Source organism: Ovis canadensis, chromosome 2 (genome assembly GCF_042477335.2).
Source record: "Ovis canadensis isolate MfBH-ARS-UI-01 breed Bighorn chromosome 2, ARS-UI_OviCan_v2, whole genome shotgun sequence".
NCBI lineage: Eukaryota > Metazoa > Chordata > Mammalia > Artiodactyla > Bovidae > Ovis > Ovis canadensis.
Window position 1 is genome coordinate 234913310 of NC_091246.1, and position 15431 is coordinate 234928740.

General features: G+C 40.9%; 1 protein-coding gene across 1 annotated transcript in view; it reads left to right on the plus strand.

The window, feature by feature from the left end:
- The window catches only part of COL4A3 (collagen type IV alpha 3 chain), a 156988-nt gene that overhangs the window by 91603 nt on the left and 49954 nt on the right, over positions 1–15431 (plus strand). Inside the window, exons 8-18 of the mRNA XM_069578390.1 lie at positions 1506–1532; positions 2041–2118; positions 4519–4581; positions 4708–4743; positions 6576–6617; positions 9915–9992; positions 12366–12428; positions 12817–12876; positions 13956–14000; positions 14287–14340; positions 15225–15266. Coding sequence (XP_069434491.1) covers positions 1506–1532; positions 2041–2118; positions 4519–4581; positions 4708–4743; positions 6576–6617; positions 9915–9992; positions 12366–12428; positions 12817–12876; positions 13956–14000; positions 14287–14340; positions 15225–15266 — 588 coding nt within the window. The remainder of the gene's footprint in view (positions 1–1505; positions 1533–2040; positions 2119–4518; positions 4582–4707; positions 4744–6575; positions 6618–9914; positions 9993–12365; positions 12429–12816; positions 12877–13955; positions 14001–14286; positions 14341–15224; positions 15267–15431) is intronic.

Sequence of the window (15431 nt, forward strand, 5' to 3'; positions counted from 1 at the left end):
ATGGGATTTCACAGGCAAGAATACAGGAGTGGGTGCCCTCCTCCAGGGGATCTTCCCGGCCCAGGGATTGAACCCACGTCTCTTGCGTCTCCTCTATTGGCAGGCAGATCCTTTACCACTGAGCCACCTGGGGAGCCCAGTAGTTGAGAAAGGAATGAATAAATGCACTGGGGTTTGCACTTTGAGACTTTGTTTTGCTTTTGAGACACTGAAGTAGAGATCTGAGATAGACAGTGGGAGACACCTGGATGGGTGGTGGTGACTCAAGGACGGAAGAGAGGAGAGAAGGGCTTTGAAAGTGGGGCTTAGAGAGCTCTAGCATGTGAAGGGAGGTCAAGGACAATGAGCCTGTAAAGGAAGAAGGGCCCTGGGAATAGAAGAAAAGCAAGAGGGGTATATTCTGGAAGCCCAGGAAAGATACTGTTAAACAACAAAAATTCAGCTGAGTAAATCTGACCATCTAACTGGCTTTATTGGATGATTCACAAACCCAGCTGTCTCCTATCCAGCAAGGAAAGGGTTGCCTCCAGCCACAGATAGCAAAGGATTTTAAAGTCAGAGAGAGAATGGAAATATGACATTCTTAGCAAAGAATGTATTGTTTTATTAACAAAGAAGGCATTGTCTTAGACAAGGTAGCCTGTTAAGGGGAACAGAAGGGGCTATTGGGTGGAGTATCTTATTAGTGCTGACCTGGAAGTTCCAGTCAAAGGTCACATTCCTGGAGAAGGTTCAAACCATAGTCAAGGCAGGTATTAAGTCTTAGTTTACTGCACTGGACCTAGCAGGAGTGATTCCATTTTGGACTCATCTCTGTTTTAACAAATTCCAGTAAAGGCGAGTAACAGACAGCTTCTTAGTGCTGTTGAGAAGTTCGGTAAGACAGGAACGAATGTTTTGTCCTTGGTTTCTATAACATCAAAGTCATTGCAGACTTTAGCAAGGGATATTGGATAGGGAGGCCTGGTGTGCTGTAGTCCATGGAGTTTGCGAAGAGTTGGACACAACTGGGCAAATGAACAACAACATTTCCATGACAGATGGAGGCAGGAGGCAGATATGGGCCTAAGGAATGAGTGGGGATGAACAAAGTGAGTAATTTATAGATGAAGGGAAGGATAGGTAACACAGGATGAGGCAGTGTATTCAGGGGGAGACTGGTTTCCCTGGTGGCTCAGATGGTAAAGAATCTGCCTGCAATGTGAGAGACCCAGGTTCAATCCCTGGGTCAGAAAGATCCCCTGGAGAAGGGAGTGACGACCCACTCCAGTATTCTTTCTTGGAGAATTCCACAGACAGAGGAGCCTAATGGCTACAGTCCATGGTGTCTCATGACTGAGCGACTGACATACACTGTGTTTGAATGAGAAAGACTTGAGCAAATGTAAAAGCCAATAGGAAGCCTGCAGCAGGAAGAGAAGGCAGAATAGCAGAGAGAAAGACAAAGCAGGGGTGTTCTGTATTTGGTTTGCCTCTAGTTATTAATATGATGCTCTTTTCCCTAGGGTGTCATTGGTTTGAAAGGAGAAAAGGTAAGTGATTTGTGGCATGTTATTGTTGAAAAATCTCTAATTGTACATATGAAAGGCACATCTCTTAAGATATGTCATTACAAATCAGATTTCATGATTAATTCAGAAATGACATTTATTCCTATTGAGCGTCTTCTACTTCTTGTCATAAATATGTCTTAAGGAATGCAAGCTTTGTATCATCCTTTAGGAAAATAAGGTCTGGGCAAGGAGAACTGATCTTATGCTCAAGGCTCCAGATTCTAGATCAGGAAGTGCCACTCATTTTGGTGTCTTGGGAAATGGTCTATTATTCTTGTGTCTTCCTTCTATAGCCAATGGTCAGTTTTAGAAAACATGAAAATGCTTTGAATTCTTCAAAACAGAATAACTAAAAAATCCTATAGCATTTCTGTAAGTGTATATCCTGGAAACACTTTTATCCTTGAAACAGTATGACCTTGAATAATCATTTAAAGATGTTTTGAAGATAAAATGCTGCTGATGTTTGATGAATTTCCTTTTCAAGGGTGCTCCTGCTGAAGGAGAAGGTGTAGGCCTTGATGGAAAAGGTGACCCTGGGTTGCCAGGAGCTCCTGGATTCCAGGTACACACTTCAGAGACGGTCTCTATCATTCTCCATCTCTCTCTGTCTGTCTCTTTCCACTTCTTTTTTTCTCTTCTTTCTCTCTCTCTCCTCCTCTCCTTATATCTTTCTCACCCTCTTAAAAATATTTTTCACATTCATGTTTCTCCTATTTATATATTTCATTTTATTCTAAAACTTTCACCTCATTATAAGAAACTACATTAAGCTCATATAAAAAAGATGCTTTTGTACATATGTATTTTATTCTCTTCTCAAGTCTCAATCACCCAAGCTTTCTTCAATCTAAGGGGGAATTTTCAAGGAATGGTTATGTTCCTCTTAGTATTTGTCAAAATCCAGGATAGGTTTGTATCCCACATCGAATGGAATTTAAAACTGTAATATTAAATAACAGTCATATTGTAAAGTATGCATGATAGTAAATTTTATTTAAATGCATCTTTCTCCTGCTGAATAGTTTGCTTTCTGATATGTATGCCTGTAGCCTAAGGGTGATCCAGAATAGATACAAAGAAACAGCTGTTCCCCCAAATATCCTTTACTTCCTGATTCAAAGAAGTCTTTTGATACTAACTTTCAGATTAATTAATCATAAATATCTTAATTCAGAAATATATGTGGAAATTCTGAGTAGAGGTTGATATTTGCCTGAGCAAGTCAAAGAGTTTGAGTTAAGGTTGTTGAACATCCATTTAGTGAGCAGTGCCAGCTGGTGATGGATGGGCTGCAAAACGGAACAGTGATGCAATTGGAAGCCGGCAGAGAATTTTATTTATTTACTTATTTTCGACTGTGCTAGGTCTTTGTTGCTGCTCTCGAGCTTTCTCTAGCTGCGGTGTGCAGGCTTCTCATCGGAGTGACTTCTCTTGATGTGGCGCACAGGCTCAAGGCGTGCGAGCTTCAGCAGTTACGGCACACAGGCTTAGTAGTTGCAGCTCAAGGGCTTATTTGCCCTGTGGCGTGTGGGATCTTCTCAGATCAGGGATCAAACTGGTGTCTCCTGCACTGCAAGACGGATTCTTAACCACTGGACCACCAGGGAAGCCCAGTCATAGGCTTTTGAGAAAAGGCACAAAAGTAGATGGCTCTTGGTTTGTTTCTTGTTTGCTTGTTTGTTTGCTCAGGAAGCATTAAGGGGTCAGATGCTGAGGGCGGGGAATCTAGTAGAGACACGATGTATCCCTTAAATGTGTGTCGAGCATTGGCAATGTATTACAATGTGCTACTGCTGAAGGTACAAGAGTGGGACCTTCAGTTCTACAGGAAATCCCTCTTACCATCCACCTGCTAGTTAGGTACCAGGAGCTATTGAGGCTCTGGGATACCATAGTGCACAAATCCCCAAAAACAGTTTAACCAAAATTCTTGCCCTCATGGCACATGCCTTCTAGAAGGAGAAAATATTTCAAAATGTAAATTACTTCCTGTGTGTTGTGTTCAGTTCAGTTCAGGCGGTCAGTCGTGTCTGACTCCTTGTGACCCCATGAACTGCAGCACACCAGGCCTCCCTGTCCATCACCAACTTCCAGAGTCCACCCATTGAGTCGATGATGCCATCCAACCATCTCATCCTCTGGCGTCCCCTTCTCCTCCTGCCCTTAATCTTTCCCAGCATCAGGGTCTTTTCAAATGAGTCAGCTCTTCGCATCAGGTGGCCAAATATTGGAGTTTCAGCTTCAACATCAGTCCCACCAGTGGACACCCAGGACTGATCTCCTCTAGGATGGACTGGTTGGATCTCCTTGCAGTCCAAGGAGCTCTCAAGAGTCTTCTCCAACACCACAGTTCAAAAGCATCAATTCTTCGGTGCTCAGCTTTCTTCACAGTCCAACTCTCACATCCATGTGTGTTGTGTTAGATAGTAATAAATGCTGAGGAGAAAAATTAATGTTGGGTTGAGGATAGAAAGTGTCTAGGTTAGAAGGAGTGCTGTGACTTTAGATTGGATATGCAGGAAGGCCCATGGAAAGGATAATGTTTGAGTAAAGACAAGAAAAGGGAGCAGAAGTGAGTCATAGAGATAGACATCTGGGGAAAGAGGATTCTAGGCAGAGGGAAAGCAGGTGGAAGGATCCAGAAGTAGGAGCATGCTTGGCGAGAGACAGAGAGAAAGGCAGGGAGAGGAAAATTTTCTTAAAAAGTCTTCTGAAGTAAAGCAAATGCTTTGGTCATTTTTCTGGAAATAGAACCACCGGGATGGTACCCCCAGGTAGTACCACCAAGATAGTCCTGGTAGTTATACATGGCACATGGCCTTTACTGAAATTAACTGCAGGCGTAAATGGGAAACATCATGCTCTGATTTTACTAAAATAATTTAAGGCATTTAACTAATAGACATTGTTCTTCAGTAAGAAGTGAATTTAAACTTACTCTAATTCTTCTCTTCATTTAAAGGGCTTGCCAGGCCTTCCAGGTTTTCCTGGACCTGCGGGTCCACGTGGCCCTCCAGGATTCCTTGTGAGTATGAGGCCACCATTGCAATAGACGTTGTAACTAATAAAAGAATCGTAGCTTAAAGATTTTAAACAGAATTGTAGGCTTGGTGAACTACCTGCTGTAATTTTCACTGATGGATTTTTCTAGGGCTTTCCAGGAACCATGGGATCTCCAGGACCTAAGGTAGATTGCAATCTATATGTTGTACCAGCCAGAACATCCTAACTGATCTAAAAGCCAACTCAGTCTGATTGCACATGTGGGTCTCTGCTGGGGCTTCTCTTTGGGACTCACGAGAATCCCCAGCAGGGACATGAACAGTTCTCCATCTCTTTCTTCTCCTTTCCCTGCACTTCAGTAACTTGATCTCTGATACAAAGAATCTTAATTCAATTTTAAGGAGCTCCTTGTTGGGAAAAGAGCAAGGATTCCTAGTTCATAAGTTTCCATTTCTCATAATCCTGCCGATCTCCCAGTACTTTATCTCATACATTTTGTACTGGGCTGCTTCCCAAAACCAACCTGTCTTCATACTAGAAAATAAAAATTGACTGTTCATGTGCTCATTAAACAGGGTCCTGCATGTCTTTCTGTTACAAAAGCCAACTGTTAGGATTGGGGAGAAAAAAAAAAAAAACTTTTTCTTCTATCTTCTTAGGTTCAGTGACTGGGTTAACAGGAGAAAAAAAGGTTGATTTCATATGCATATGGAGACCTCACAGAAATGAAATGAAAACCCCAAAGAAGCAATCAGACCCAGAGGCTTGTATACCATTTTAACAAAGGGTGATACATTTGTGGTGAAGTATCAAGACATAGGAAGTGGGTTGTGAGCTTCTAGGGGCAACAAATTGTGGGCAGGTAAATATATGGGGGAAACTAGTGGAAGATAAGGGTTATTTCAGTGAAGTCTGTTTATGCAGGTTTAAGCTGGTGTTGTCTCCCGTGATGAGCTGTCTTCTGTGTACAGGAGCAGGGAGGGTGACATTCACAGGGGGAAATCTGTGCCCAGCCTTGAGGCCCAGGGAGAGAGGAGAGAACTTTTTCTGCATTCCCTGTTTCTCAAATGCCTTCAGCTCAAAAGAGCTCTTCTGCCAAAGTGGTGTATTTTGGGGCTGGATAGTCAGATCTCCTTCATTAGTTTAAGTAAGAAAATGTTGAGAGAGAGCTGAGCCTCACCAGGAAATTAGTACTAAACACAGTATCTCTTATGATCAGGTAAGCCTTTGTGTGTAGGATACTTTCCAAGGTGTTTTCACATTTATTGTTTCATTGATGTGCATGTATATACACACACAGAGACACACACATATGCTGTCTGTGAGGTAAACAGGTTCAGGTTAAGTGAATCATCAAACAGTAATTGGCAGAACTAACATTTAAAATCTTTTGATTCGTCATCCTGAGCTTTTCTCTACTGCTTGTGGCCTAATGGGATGAAAATCTACACACTCAGAAGCAAAGAAACAGACATTGGTTGAAATGATAGATGTACTGGAGATGATTCACATTAGACTTAGCTCATGTTCTAATTTACTAGTGAAGTCAGGTTAGCTTGAATTCTGTTTTTAGTTCTCTATTAAGTTTTGAATTTCAGAATCCTGAAGTTCAGCTACATATCCCTCTTATTTGTAAGACTAGAAAACAGGGCATTATGAAGTTACGTATCCAGCCAGCAGATTCAAAACTAGCTGGTGGCTAGCTAAAAAAAAAAAGGTCCTCTGAGCTAAAGAAAAAAAAAAAAAATGTTCTCTGAGCCGGCTTCCTCCACCCCACACCCTTTCATGCCATCACTTGCGTTTTTTAACTAACTCCCTTCAACTTTCTGCACTATAAGATCTCTCCTTTTAAAAGAAACATGTTGCCACTCTACTCCAAGCAATAAAGTAACTTTTACAATTCTAACATTACGATTAAAATGTAAGTGTATGGTTACAAACATTGGAACTTTAATGGGCTTAGACTGTATATTCGTATTCATTAAAAAAATAATTTGGTGTTATCTTTTCTTACAGGGTCACATGGGTGATAACGTGCTAGGACAGAAAGGAGAGCGGGTAATTTATATACTATGGTTTATTTGTGGGCAAAATATTTTAGGTTCCTTAGTAAACATCACATTTTATAATGCCATTTGCGGCAACATGGATGGACTTAGAGATTGTCATACTGAGTGAAGTAAGTCAGGCAAAGAAGGAGAAATATCTGATGATACCCTTATATGTGGAATTGAAAAAGAAATGATACAAGTGAACTTGTATACAAAACAGAAACAGACTCACAGTCTTAGAGAAAAGCTTATGATTGCCAGGGAGAAGGATGGGGGAAAGGGATAGTTAGGGGCTTTGGGATGGACATATATACACTGCTGTATTTTAAATGGATTATCAACAAGGACCTACTGTATAGCACAAAGAATTCTGCTCAATGTTATGTGGCAGCCTGGATAGGAGGGGAGTTTGGGAAAAAAATGGATACATGTATATATATGGTAGAGTTCCTTTGCTGTCCACTTGAAACTATCACAATATTGTTAATCAGCTATACTCCAATAAGGTAAAAACAAAACAAAAAAGTCTTAATAACCCAGATAACCGCAATGGAGTGATCACTCACCTAGAGCCAGACATCCTGAGGTGTGAAGTCAAGTGGGCCTTAGGAAGCATCACTAGAGAGGTGATGGAATTCTAGCTGAGCTATTTCAAATCCTAAAAGATAATGCTCTTAAAGTGCTGTACTAAGTATGCCAGCAAATTTGGAAACTCAGTTTTCATTCCAATCCCAAAGAAGGGCAGTGCCAAAGAATGTTCAAACTACTGCACAATTGCACTCATTTTGCATGCTAGCAAAGTAATACGCAAAATCCTTTAAGCTAGGCATCAACAGTATGTGAACTGAGGACTTTCAGATGTACAAGATGGATTTAGAAAAGGCAGATGAGCCAGAGATCAAATTGCCAACATCAACTAGATCATAGAATAAGCAATAGAATTCCAGAAAAACATCTACTTCTGCTTCACTGACTACAATAAAGCCTTTGACTGTGTTCCATCGCAACAAACTGTGGAAAATTCTTAAAGAGATGGGAATACCAGATCACCTTGCCTGCCTCCTTAGAAATCTGTATGTTGGTCAAGAAGCAACAGTTAGAACCAGACATGGAACAACAGACTGGTTCCAAATCAGGAAAGGAGTACTTCAAGGCTGTATATTGTCACCTTGCTTATTTAACTTATATGTAGAGTATCATCATGAGAAATGGATGAAGCACAAGCTGAAATCAAGATCGCCAGGAGAAATATCAGTAACTTGAGATACACAGATGGCACCACCCTTATGGCAGAAAGCAAAGAGGAACTAAAGAGCCTCTTGATGAAAGAGAAAGAGGAGAGTGAAAAAGTTGGCTTAAAACTCAACATTCAGAAAACAAAGATCACGGCATCCAGTCCCATCATTTCATGGCAAATAGATGAGGAAACAATGGAAACAGTGACAGACTTTATTTTAGGGGGCTAAAATGAAATTAAAAGACATTTGCTCCTTGGAAGAAAAGTTATGACCAACCTAGACAGCATATTAAAAAGCAGAGACATTACTTTGCTGACAAATGTCCATCTAGTTGAAGCTATGGTTTTTCCAGTAGTCATGTATGGATGTGAGAGTTGGACTATAAAGAAAGCTGAGCACCAAAGAATTGATGCTTTTGAACTATGGTATTGATGAAGACTCCTGAGAGTCCCTTGGACTGCAAGGAGATCAAACCAGTCCATCGTAAAGGAAATCAGTCCTGAATATTCATTGGAAGGACTAATGGTGAAGCTGAAACTCCAACTTTGGCCACCTGATGAGAAGAACTGACTCACCAGAAAAGACCCTGAAAGATTGAAGGTGGGGGGAAAGGGGAATGACAGATGATGAGGTGGTTGGATGGCCTCACCGACTCGATGGACATGAGTATGAGCAAGCTCCAGGAGTTGGTGGTGGACAGGGAAGGCTGGCGTGCTGCCGTCCATGGAGTCACCAAGAGTCAGACATGACTGAGTGACTGAACTGAGAGTGTACCATGAGAAATTCCAGGCTGGATGAAGCACAAGCTGGAATCAAGATTGATGGGTGGAATATCAATAACTTCAGATATTCAGATGACACCACCCTTATGGCAGAAAGCAAAGAGGAACTAAAGAGCCTCTTAAGGAAGGTGAAAGAGAAGAGTGAAAAAGCTGGCTTAAAACTCAACATTCAAAAAACGAAGATTGAGGCATCCTGCTGCTGCTGCTGCTGCTGCTGCTGCTGCTAAGTCGCTTCAGTCGTATCCGACTCTGTGCGACCCCAGAGACAGCAGCCCACCAGGCTCCCCGTCCCTGGATTCTCCAGGCAAGAACACTGGAGTGGGTTACCATTTCCTTTTCCAATGCATGAAAGTGAAAAGTGAAAGTGAAGTCACTCAGTCATGTCCAACTCCTAGCGACCCCATGGACTGCAGCCTACCAGGCTCCTCCATCCATGGGATTTTCCAGGCAAGAGTACTGGAGTGGGTTGCTATCATCTCCTCCGATCGAGGCATCCAGTCCCATGCAAACAAATGGGGAAACAATGAAAAGTGTGACAGACTTTCTTTTCTTGAGCTCAGAAATCACTGTGGATGGTGACTGCATCCATGAAATTAAGATGCTTGTTCCTCAGAAAAAGCTATGACAAATCTAAACAGCATATTAAAAAGCAGAGACATTATCTTGCCAACAAAGCTCCATATAGGCAAAGCTATGGTTTTTCCAGTAGTCATGTACACATGTGAAAGCTGGACCATAAAGGCTGAGCACCAAAGAACTGATGCTTTCGAACTGTGGTGTTAGAGAGGACTCGAGAGTCCCTTGGACTGCAAGGAGATCGAACCAGTCCATCCTAAAGGAAATCAGCTCTGAATATTCATTGGAAGGACTGTTACTGAAACTGAAGCTCCAGGACTTTGGCTGCCTGATGCGAAGAGCCAGATGCTGGGAAAGATTGAAGGTAGGAGGAGAAGGGTACGACAGAGGACTAGATAGTTGGATAGCATCTAACCATCTAACTCAATAGACATCAGTTTAAGCAAACTCCAGGAGATGCTGAAGGATTGGGAAGGCTGGAGTGCTGCAGTCTATGGAGTCACAGAGGCAGACACCACTGAGCAACTGGCCACCAACAACACAAGACTTACTAATGCACATTTTATTTACTAAGTCACATTGAAACCAAAGTATTTGCTGTGTCTCAAGCTTTGTTTGCTTTATTTTTTAGGTAAGAACTAAAGAGGAAATGTAGATCTCTTAAGCTTACTTTTTTTTTTTTTAATTCCTGAGTGTATTTGTCTTTAGGGTGTGAAAGGATTGACAGGACCACCTGGACCACCAGGAACAGTTATTGTGACTCTAACCGGCCCTGATAACAGAACGGTAACTCTTCTGTTTTATTATTAGGCTCCTGCCTTCCCCTCTCTTCCATGAGGCCCTGTGATCCCTTACCTCTTTTATAAGCTCTGTCACCTAAGTCCACTTCCGAGGTGGCCCAGTGGTAAAAATAATCTACCTGCCAACTCAGCAGAGTAGAGTTGGTTCAATCCCTGGGTTGGGAAGATCCCCTGGAAAAGGAAATGGCAACCCATTCCAGTATTCTTGCCTGGGAAATCCCATGGACAGAAGACAGTAACAGCACCTAACTCCAATCCAGCCAGCCTAGGTCTCTGGATTTTATTCTTTTCCTGTCTTTTATTCAAGAACTGGAAAGCATAAGGTGCAGAAGACCCAAGGCAAGCCACTTTCAAGACTGTTGAAGGAGGAGCCTCAATCTAATTTTGCTTACCCTTTATCCTCATCCCTCTCACTGTTCCTAACACAGGCTGGGTTTTCAGTGTGTATTTTTGAATAGGTGGTAACAAAATGGGTGTATGTCTCTGATCCAACTGGATGGTTGTTTTGCTATCTAGTCACTCAGTCATGTCTGACTCGTGACCCCATGGACTGTGGCCCGCCAGGCTCCTCTGTCCATGGAATTCTCCAGGCAAGAGTACTGGAGTGGGTTGCCATTTCCTTCTCCAGGGGATCTTCCCAACTCAGGGATTGAACCTGTGTTTCCTGCTTGGCAGGTGGATTCTTTACCGCTGAGCCACCAAGGAAGGATGGTAATCACCTAAAAATAAGGGTGGAGTGTTATCATAATCAAATGAAACGTTTTTACCTTGCCATTATAACCCCAAGACACTGTGGCCCCCATTCCTCTCCAAGGACACCATGACTCTTATTTGGAAATTATCAGGTGCTTTTTGCTCTCACATTGGGGTAGCTGGAAGCACCAGGGGACAAAATTGAATCAGATGCTCAGAAGTGCATCACAGCATAATACCCCAATCCTAGACACTAGGTTGATCCTGAAATGTCTGGGACAGGTAATAGGGAGTGAGGGGGAAGCTAGTAATTTTCCTGTGGATTAACTAAGAAATTGGAGAAGGAAATGGCAACCCACTCCAGCATTCTTGCCTGGAAAACACCATGAACAGAGGAGCCTGGAGGGCTGCAGTCCATGGGGTCAAAAAGAGTCGAACAAGACTGAGGAACTAAACAACAAACTAAGAAGTAGGCATAAATTGTCTCTCTTTTTAAAATTATGATAAACTGTTTTGATAATACCTTGATTGCAATATGATTTACATGCTGTAATTTTCACCATTTTAAAGAAGAAATTCATGGATGTTCATTATAATTAATTTTTAACAGCATTATTGAGGTATAAGTCACATAACATATAATTCACCCATTTAGTGTGCAAGTCAGTGGCTATTAATGTATTCACAGAGTTGTGCAACTTACCGTGGGCATTTTAGAACGTTTTCATCACCCTAAAAGAAATACCTTAGCCATCACTTTTCAATATAATTAACTTTTAATAATAGAAGTTATCAAACAAAGCTGATAAGTTAAAACACGGTGAAGTTTTATATGACCAAAATAATAACTCTCATTGAATACTGGAAAAAATATTACCTGAGGAAAATAACTGAACTTTTCAGAATTAATCAATAAAAGTAAATTTAATAAAATCTAAAGCTTTATTGGCTGAAAAATTTATTTTAAAAAATCTTATCTTGAAAACATCAAGAGCTGGGAGATTTGACCCAAGGGTAAAAAATGACTTTTTAAAAAAAAATGATGTTCTTGAAAATTATATTTTCACAAAATATTAATAAAATGTGATAAGGCCAAAACAAACCTGATTAATGACTCAAATCTTCATTATAACATTTACTCAGAAAATAATTGATCTCAGTGAAAATAATTTCAATATATTCAAAATGAGAGTAAAATATATTAGAAATGATCTGATTATGCTTATAGGAAACTGATTCAGGAGTTAAATTAGTTTAATACAGCTTGATCTAAATTACTTTCTTTTTTAAAAAAGAGACTGTACAAAGGCTATATTGTACAGCACAGGGAATATAACCAGTGTTTTATAATAACTATAAATGGAGTATAATATACAAAAATCTTAAATCACTACATTGTACACCTGAAACTAATATAATATTTGTAAATCTACTATACCTCAATTCAAAAAATAAAATACAGCACACAAAATGTTTGTGTATTGTTTCAAGGGGTTAACAGGTATAAAATTCAAAATGTGAGAAATGGTGATGTGTTAATGTTAATAGGAGGTATATATGTAACTTGAAAATCCAGTTCATTGGACAGCTAGAGGACTTTTCCAAATGTAGTCAATAATATCTTGTTTGCGCTCTTTCTGATGACCTCAACTTGTTTTTGTGACAGGACCTCCAGGGAGAGAAGGGGGACCAGGGAGCCATGGGACAGTCCGGACCCCCTGGACCCTCCGTAGGTCACTTAGAATCATATTGTTCCCTTGAAACTAATAGTAGAAACTTGGAGCATATTTTGATGTATGATCTATCTTTAAGGCTTAATATTAGCTAAAGCATGATAGCATTTTACTGCGGGGATCATAAATACTAGAATTGTGTTATGGCCGCTTCTAGCTGAAATCCTTGCACTGGTTTACATGCACCCTCTGTCACCCATCTTGTGATTTATCTTCAGCATCTGATTTTATAGCATCTGTTTTTAATTTGATATTCATAAATAAGATGTCTCATTAGATAACCTATCGTTTCAAAAATTTTAATGGAAGGAAAAAGTTAATAAAAATCGATGTAAGTCAAAGATCAGTAATTTACAAAACTTGACCTAACTCTCGCTGATACAGGGGCCACCTGGAGAATCTTATGGATCAGAAAAAGGTGCTCCTGGAGAACCAGGCCTGCAGGTGAGTTTGGAAATCAGTGTCCTGTGCAGCCTAAATTAATGGAACCCAGGTCTTCTACATTGTAGATGGATTCATCTGGGCCACCAGGGAGCCCCAAACTAGTCAGTACTCAGGACTTTATAGGTGGAAGTACAAGATGCTTAGGGCTTCCCAGGTGGCACTAGTGGCAGAGAACCTGCCTGCCAACAGAGGAGACATGTCTGAGACAAGAGTTCCATCCCTGGGTCAGGAAGAGCCCCTGGAGGAGGGCATGGCAACCCACTCCAGTATTCTTGCCTGGAAAATCTCATGGACAGAGGAGCCTGGCGGGCTGCAGTCCATGGGGTCACAAAGAGTCACACAGGACTGAAATGACTTAGCCCATAGTACCCAGCATGCAGCACTCTCATTGTTTAAAAACTCTAAAAATCATACCCTGGGAAAAGTATATTTTTTCTAAGAAAAATATTCAACTAATGTTATTTTTAATTTTATAATGGAAGGTAAGTGCCATAATAGTTAATCCCATAATAGTTAAACAGCTCTGTCTCTTTAAACACTGTAAAATTCCATATATATATATATATATATATATATTTAAATATAGGCATGTCTGCAGTTCAGGGAATTGCCAACATTGCAAATAAATACATTGACTGTGAATGCCTCTCTCTTTCTGAATTTTCCTGCTTACGTCTCTGCTCAGTGCTTCCCTGATTTTCTTTCTAAGCTTGGATGGCTAACTTTAGTTTAGTCAGGACATGGAAACAACATGTGTCCATTGACAGATGAATGGATAAAGAAGATGTGGTACCTATATACAATGGAATAGTGTATGTGTGCAAAGTTGCTTCAGTCATGTCTGACTCTTGCCTGGAGAATCCCATGACCCTCTCTAACTTCCCAGTCTGACTGGCTTCTGCCTTTCCTGGCAGAACAAGGTCTTCATCAGTTCTGCAAGTAATAGTCTTTCCTTCTAATAACTGAGGGAAACCTCAGTTAGGCTTTCTTGCCGAAGATCAAGAGATCATATCATTTAAGCTTTTCGCGTTTACTAAAGTATCCGTAAATTACATGTTTTTCTTTTGTTTTTGTTTTAGGGAAAGCCTGGAAAAGATGGTGCCCCTGGTTTCCCTGGCACTGAGGTAAAGACGTGACTTGGTCCATTGATGTAATGAAATTCAGTCCTATTAGACCAAGAGGGTTTCTGAGAGTCACTCATGGTGGGCTACAGTCCATGGGGCTGCAGAGACGGAAACAACTGAGCGGCTGAATACGCATGCCCTTTTAGTGTTCCACCCTCTCGGTGGAGAGAGGTCATCTGAACACCCTTTTTTCCCCCCTAAAAAGGAGTTTAAAGCATTTTGCTTGCTGCAGAAGAAATTGATTACCAGTGTGTCTTCTGATCTCTTCACTTTGCTCTTCTCTTAGGGAGCCAAAGGCGACAAGGGTTTCCCTGGGTTAAGGGGTGAAGATGGCATTAAGGTAATTCCCTTCCTGACATCTGCTTTCAGCTTTTATTATTGGTTGGGTTTTCTCACCGTTTTCCTCCCCATATCCTGAAATTCAGTGCAAAGAGCTGCAGTCAGAGTTCACTAAAACACCTCAGCATATTTGTAAGGAAGAAAGGAGAGCTGTGGCGGCTTTATTTAAACACTTGAAGGGAAAGATGTTAAACCTGTTCTATGTAGTGGAAGCTGGCTTAGGACCAGTGAGATTTCAGCTTCCCATGAGGAAGGAGTTGGAAGCGACCTGTGATTGGAGGAAGTATCGGCTCATCGGAGGTCAAGCATGGTCTGAACCCTGTGAGTCGCAACCTGGGTCACGATGAACTGAATGGGCATCATTGGTGAACTGTGGACTGTGTTTCACATCAATTTATTTCTGACAACACATTACAGATTTCAAATAATTTTCCTATATAGGTATATTTATCCAGAGTCAAGATTTTTATCCTATGATATTATGGCTTTCTGTAGAATTCTGGAATGCCCTCTTCAGTAAGAGAGGTTGACAGTAGCTGGGACACTGGGAATTGCCTACAACTCATGGCCTGGCTTCCCTGTGTGAACAGGGAGAGGTTGCAACGATGCAAACATCCTCTGAAGGGAGTGATGTGGAGGAAACCTAGAGAACAGAGCCACTTCTTCCAGACCTTGTAGATAGGATTTCTGCCTCAGATATGGCCTTCCAGGAAAATAATCAAAAGTCACTATCCCTTTCATGCTAATTTGACTTGTACATTTAATAGAAATAACATCAGTTTTAGCATAGATTTGTTTAACTATGCATTTTTATTTCTAAGTATACCTAACATGTAAATACTTTTGATTAGTGTGCTCATAATTTGTAACTGTCTTTCAATACAGGGGTGGAAAGGAGACTCCGGCCCTCCAGGATTTCGTGGTCCAGTAAGTGTAATGAAGGACAATACTAATGTTATGCTTGATCAGGTCTTTCCAAATATCAAGGAAATTTTGAATCAGTGTCCCTTATTAACTGCTAATGATAGAGATTATAATATTTACCTTTTTATCAATTCAGGGCAAAAAAATAGCTATTGTCATTATTTGTCC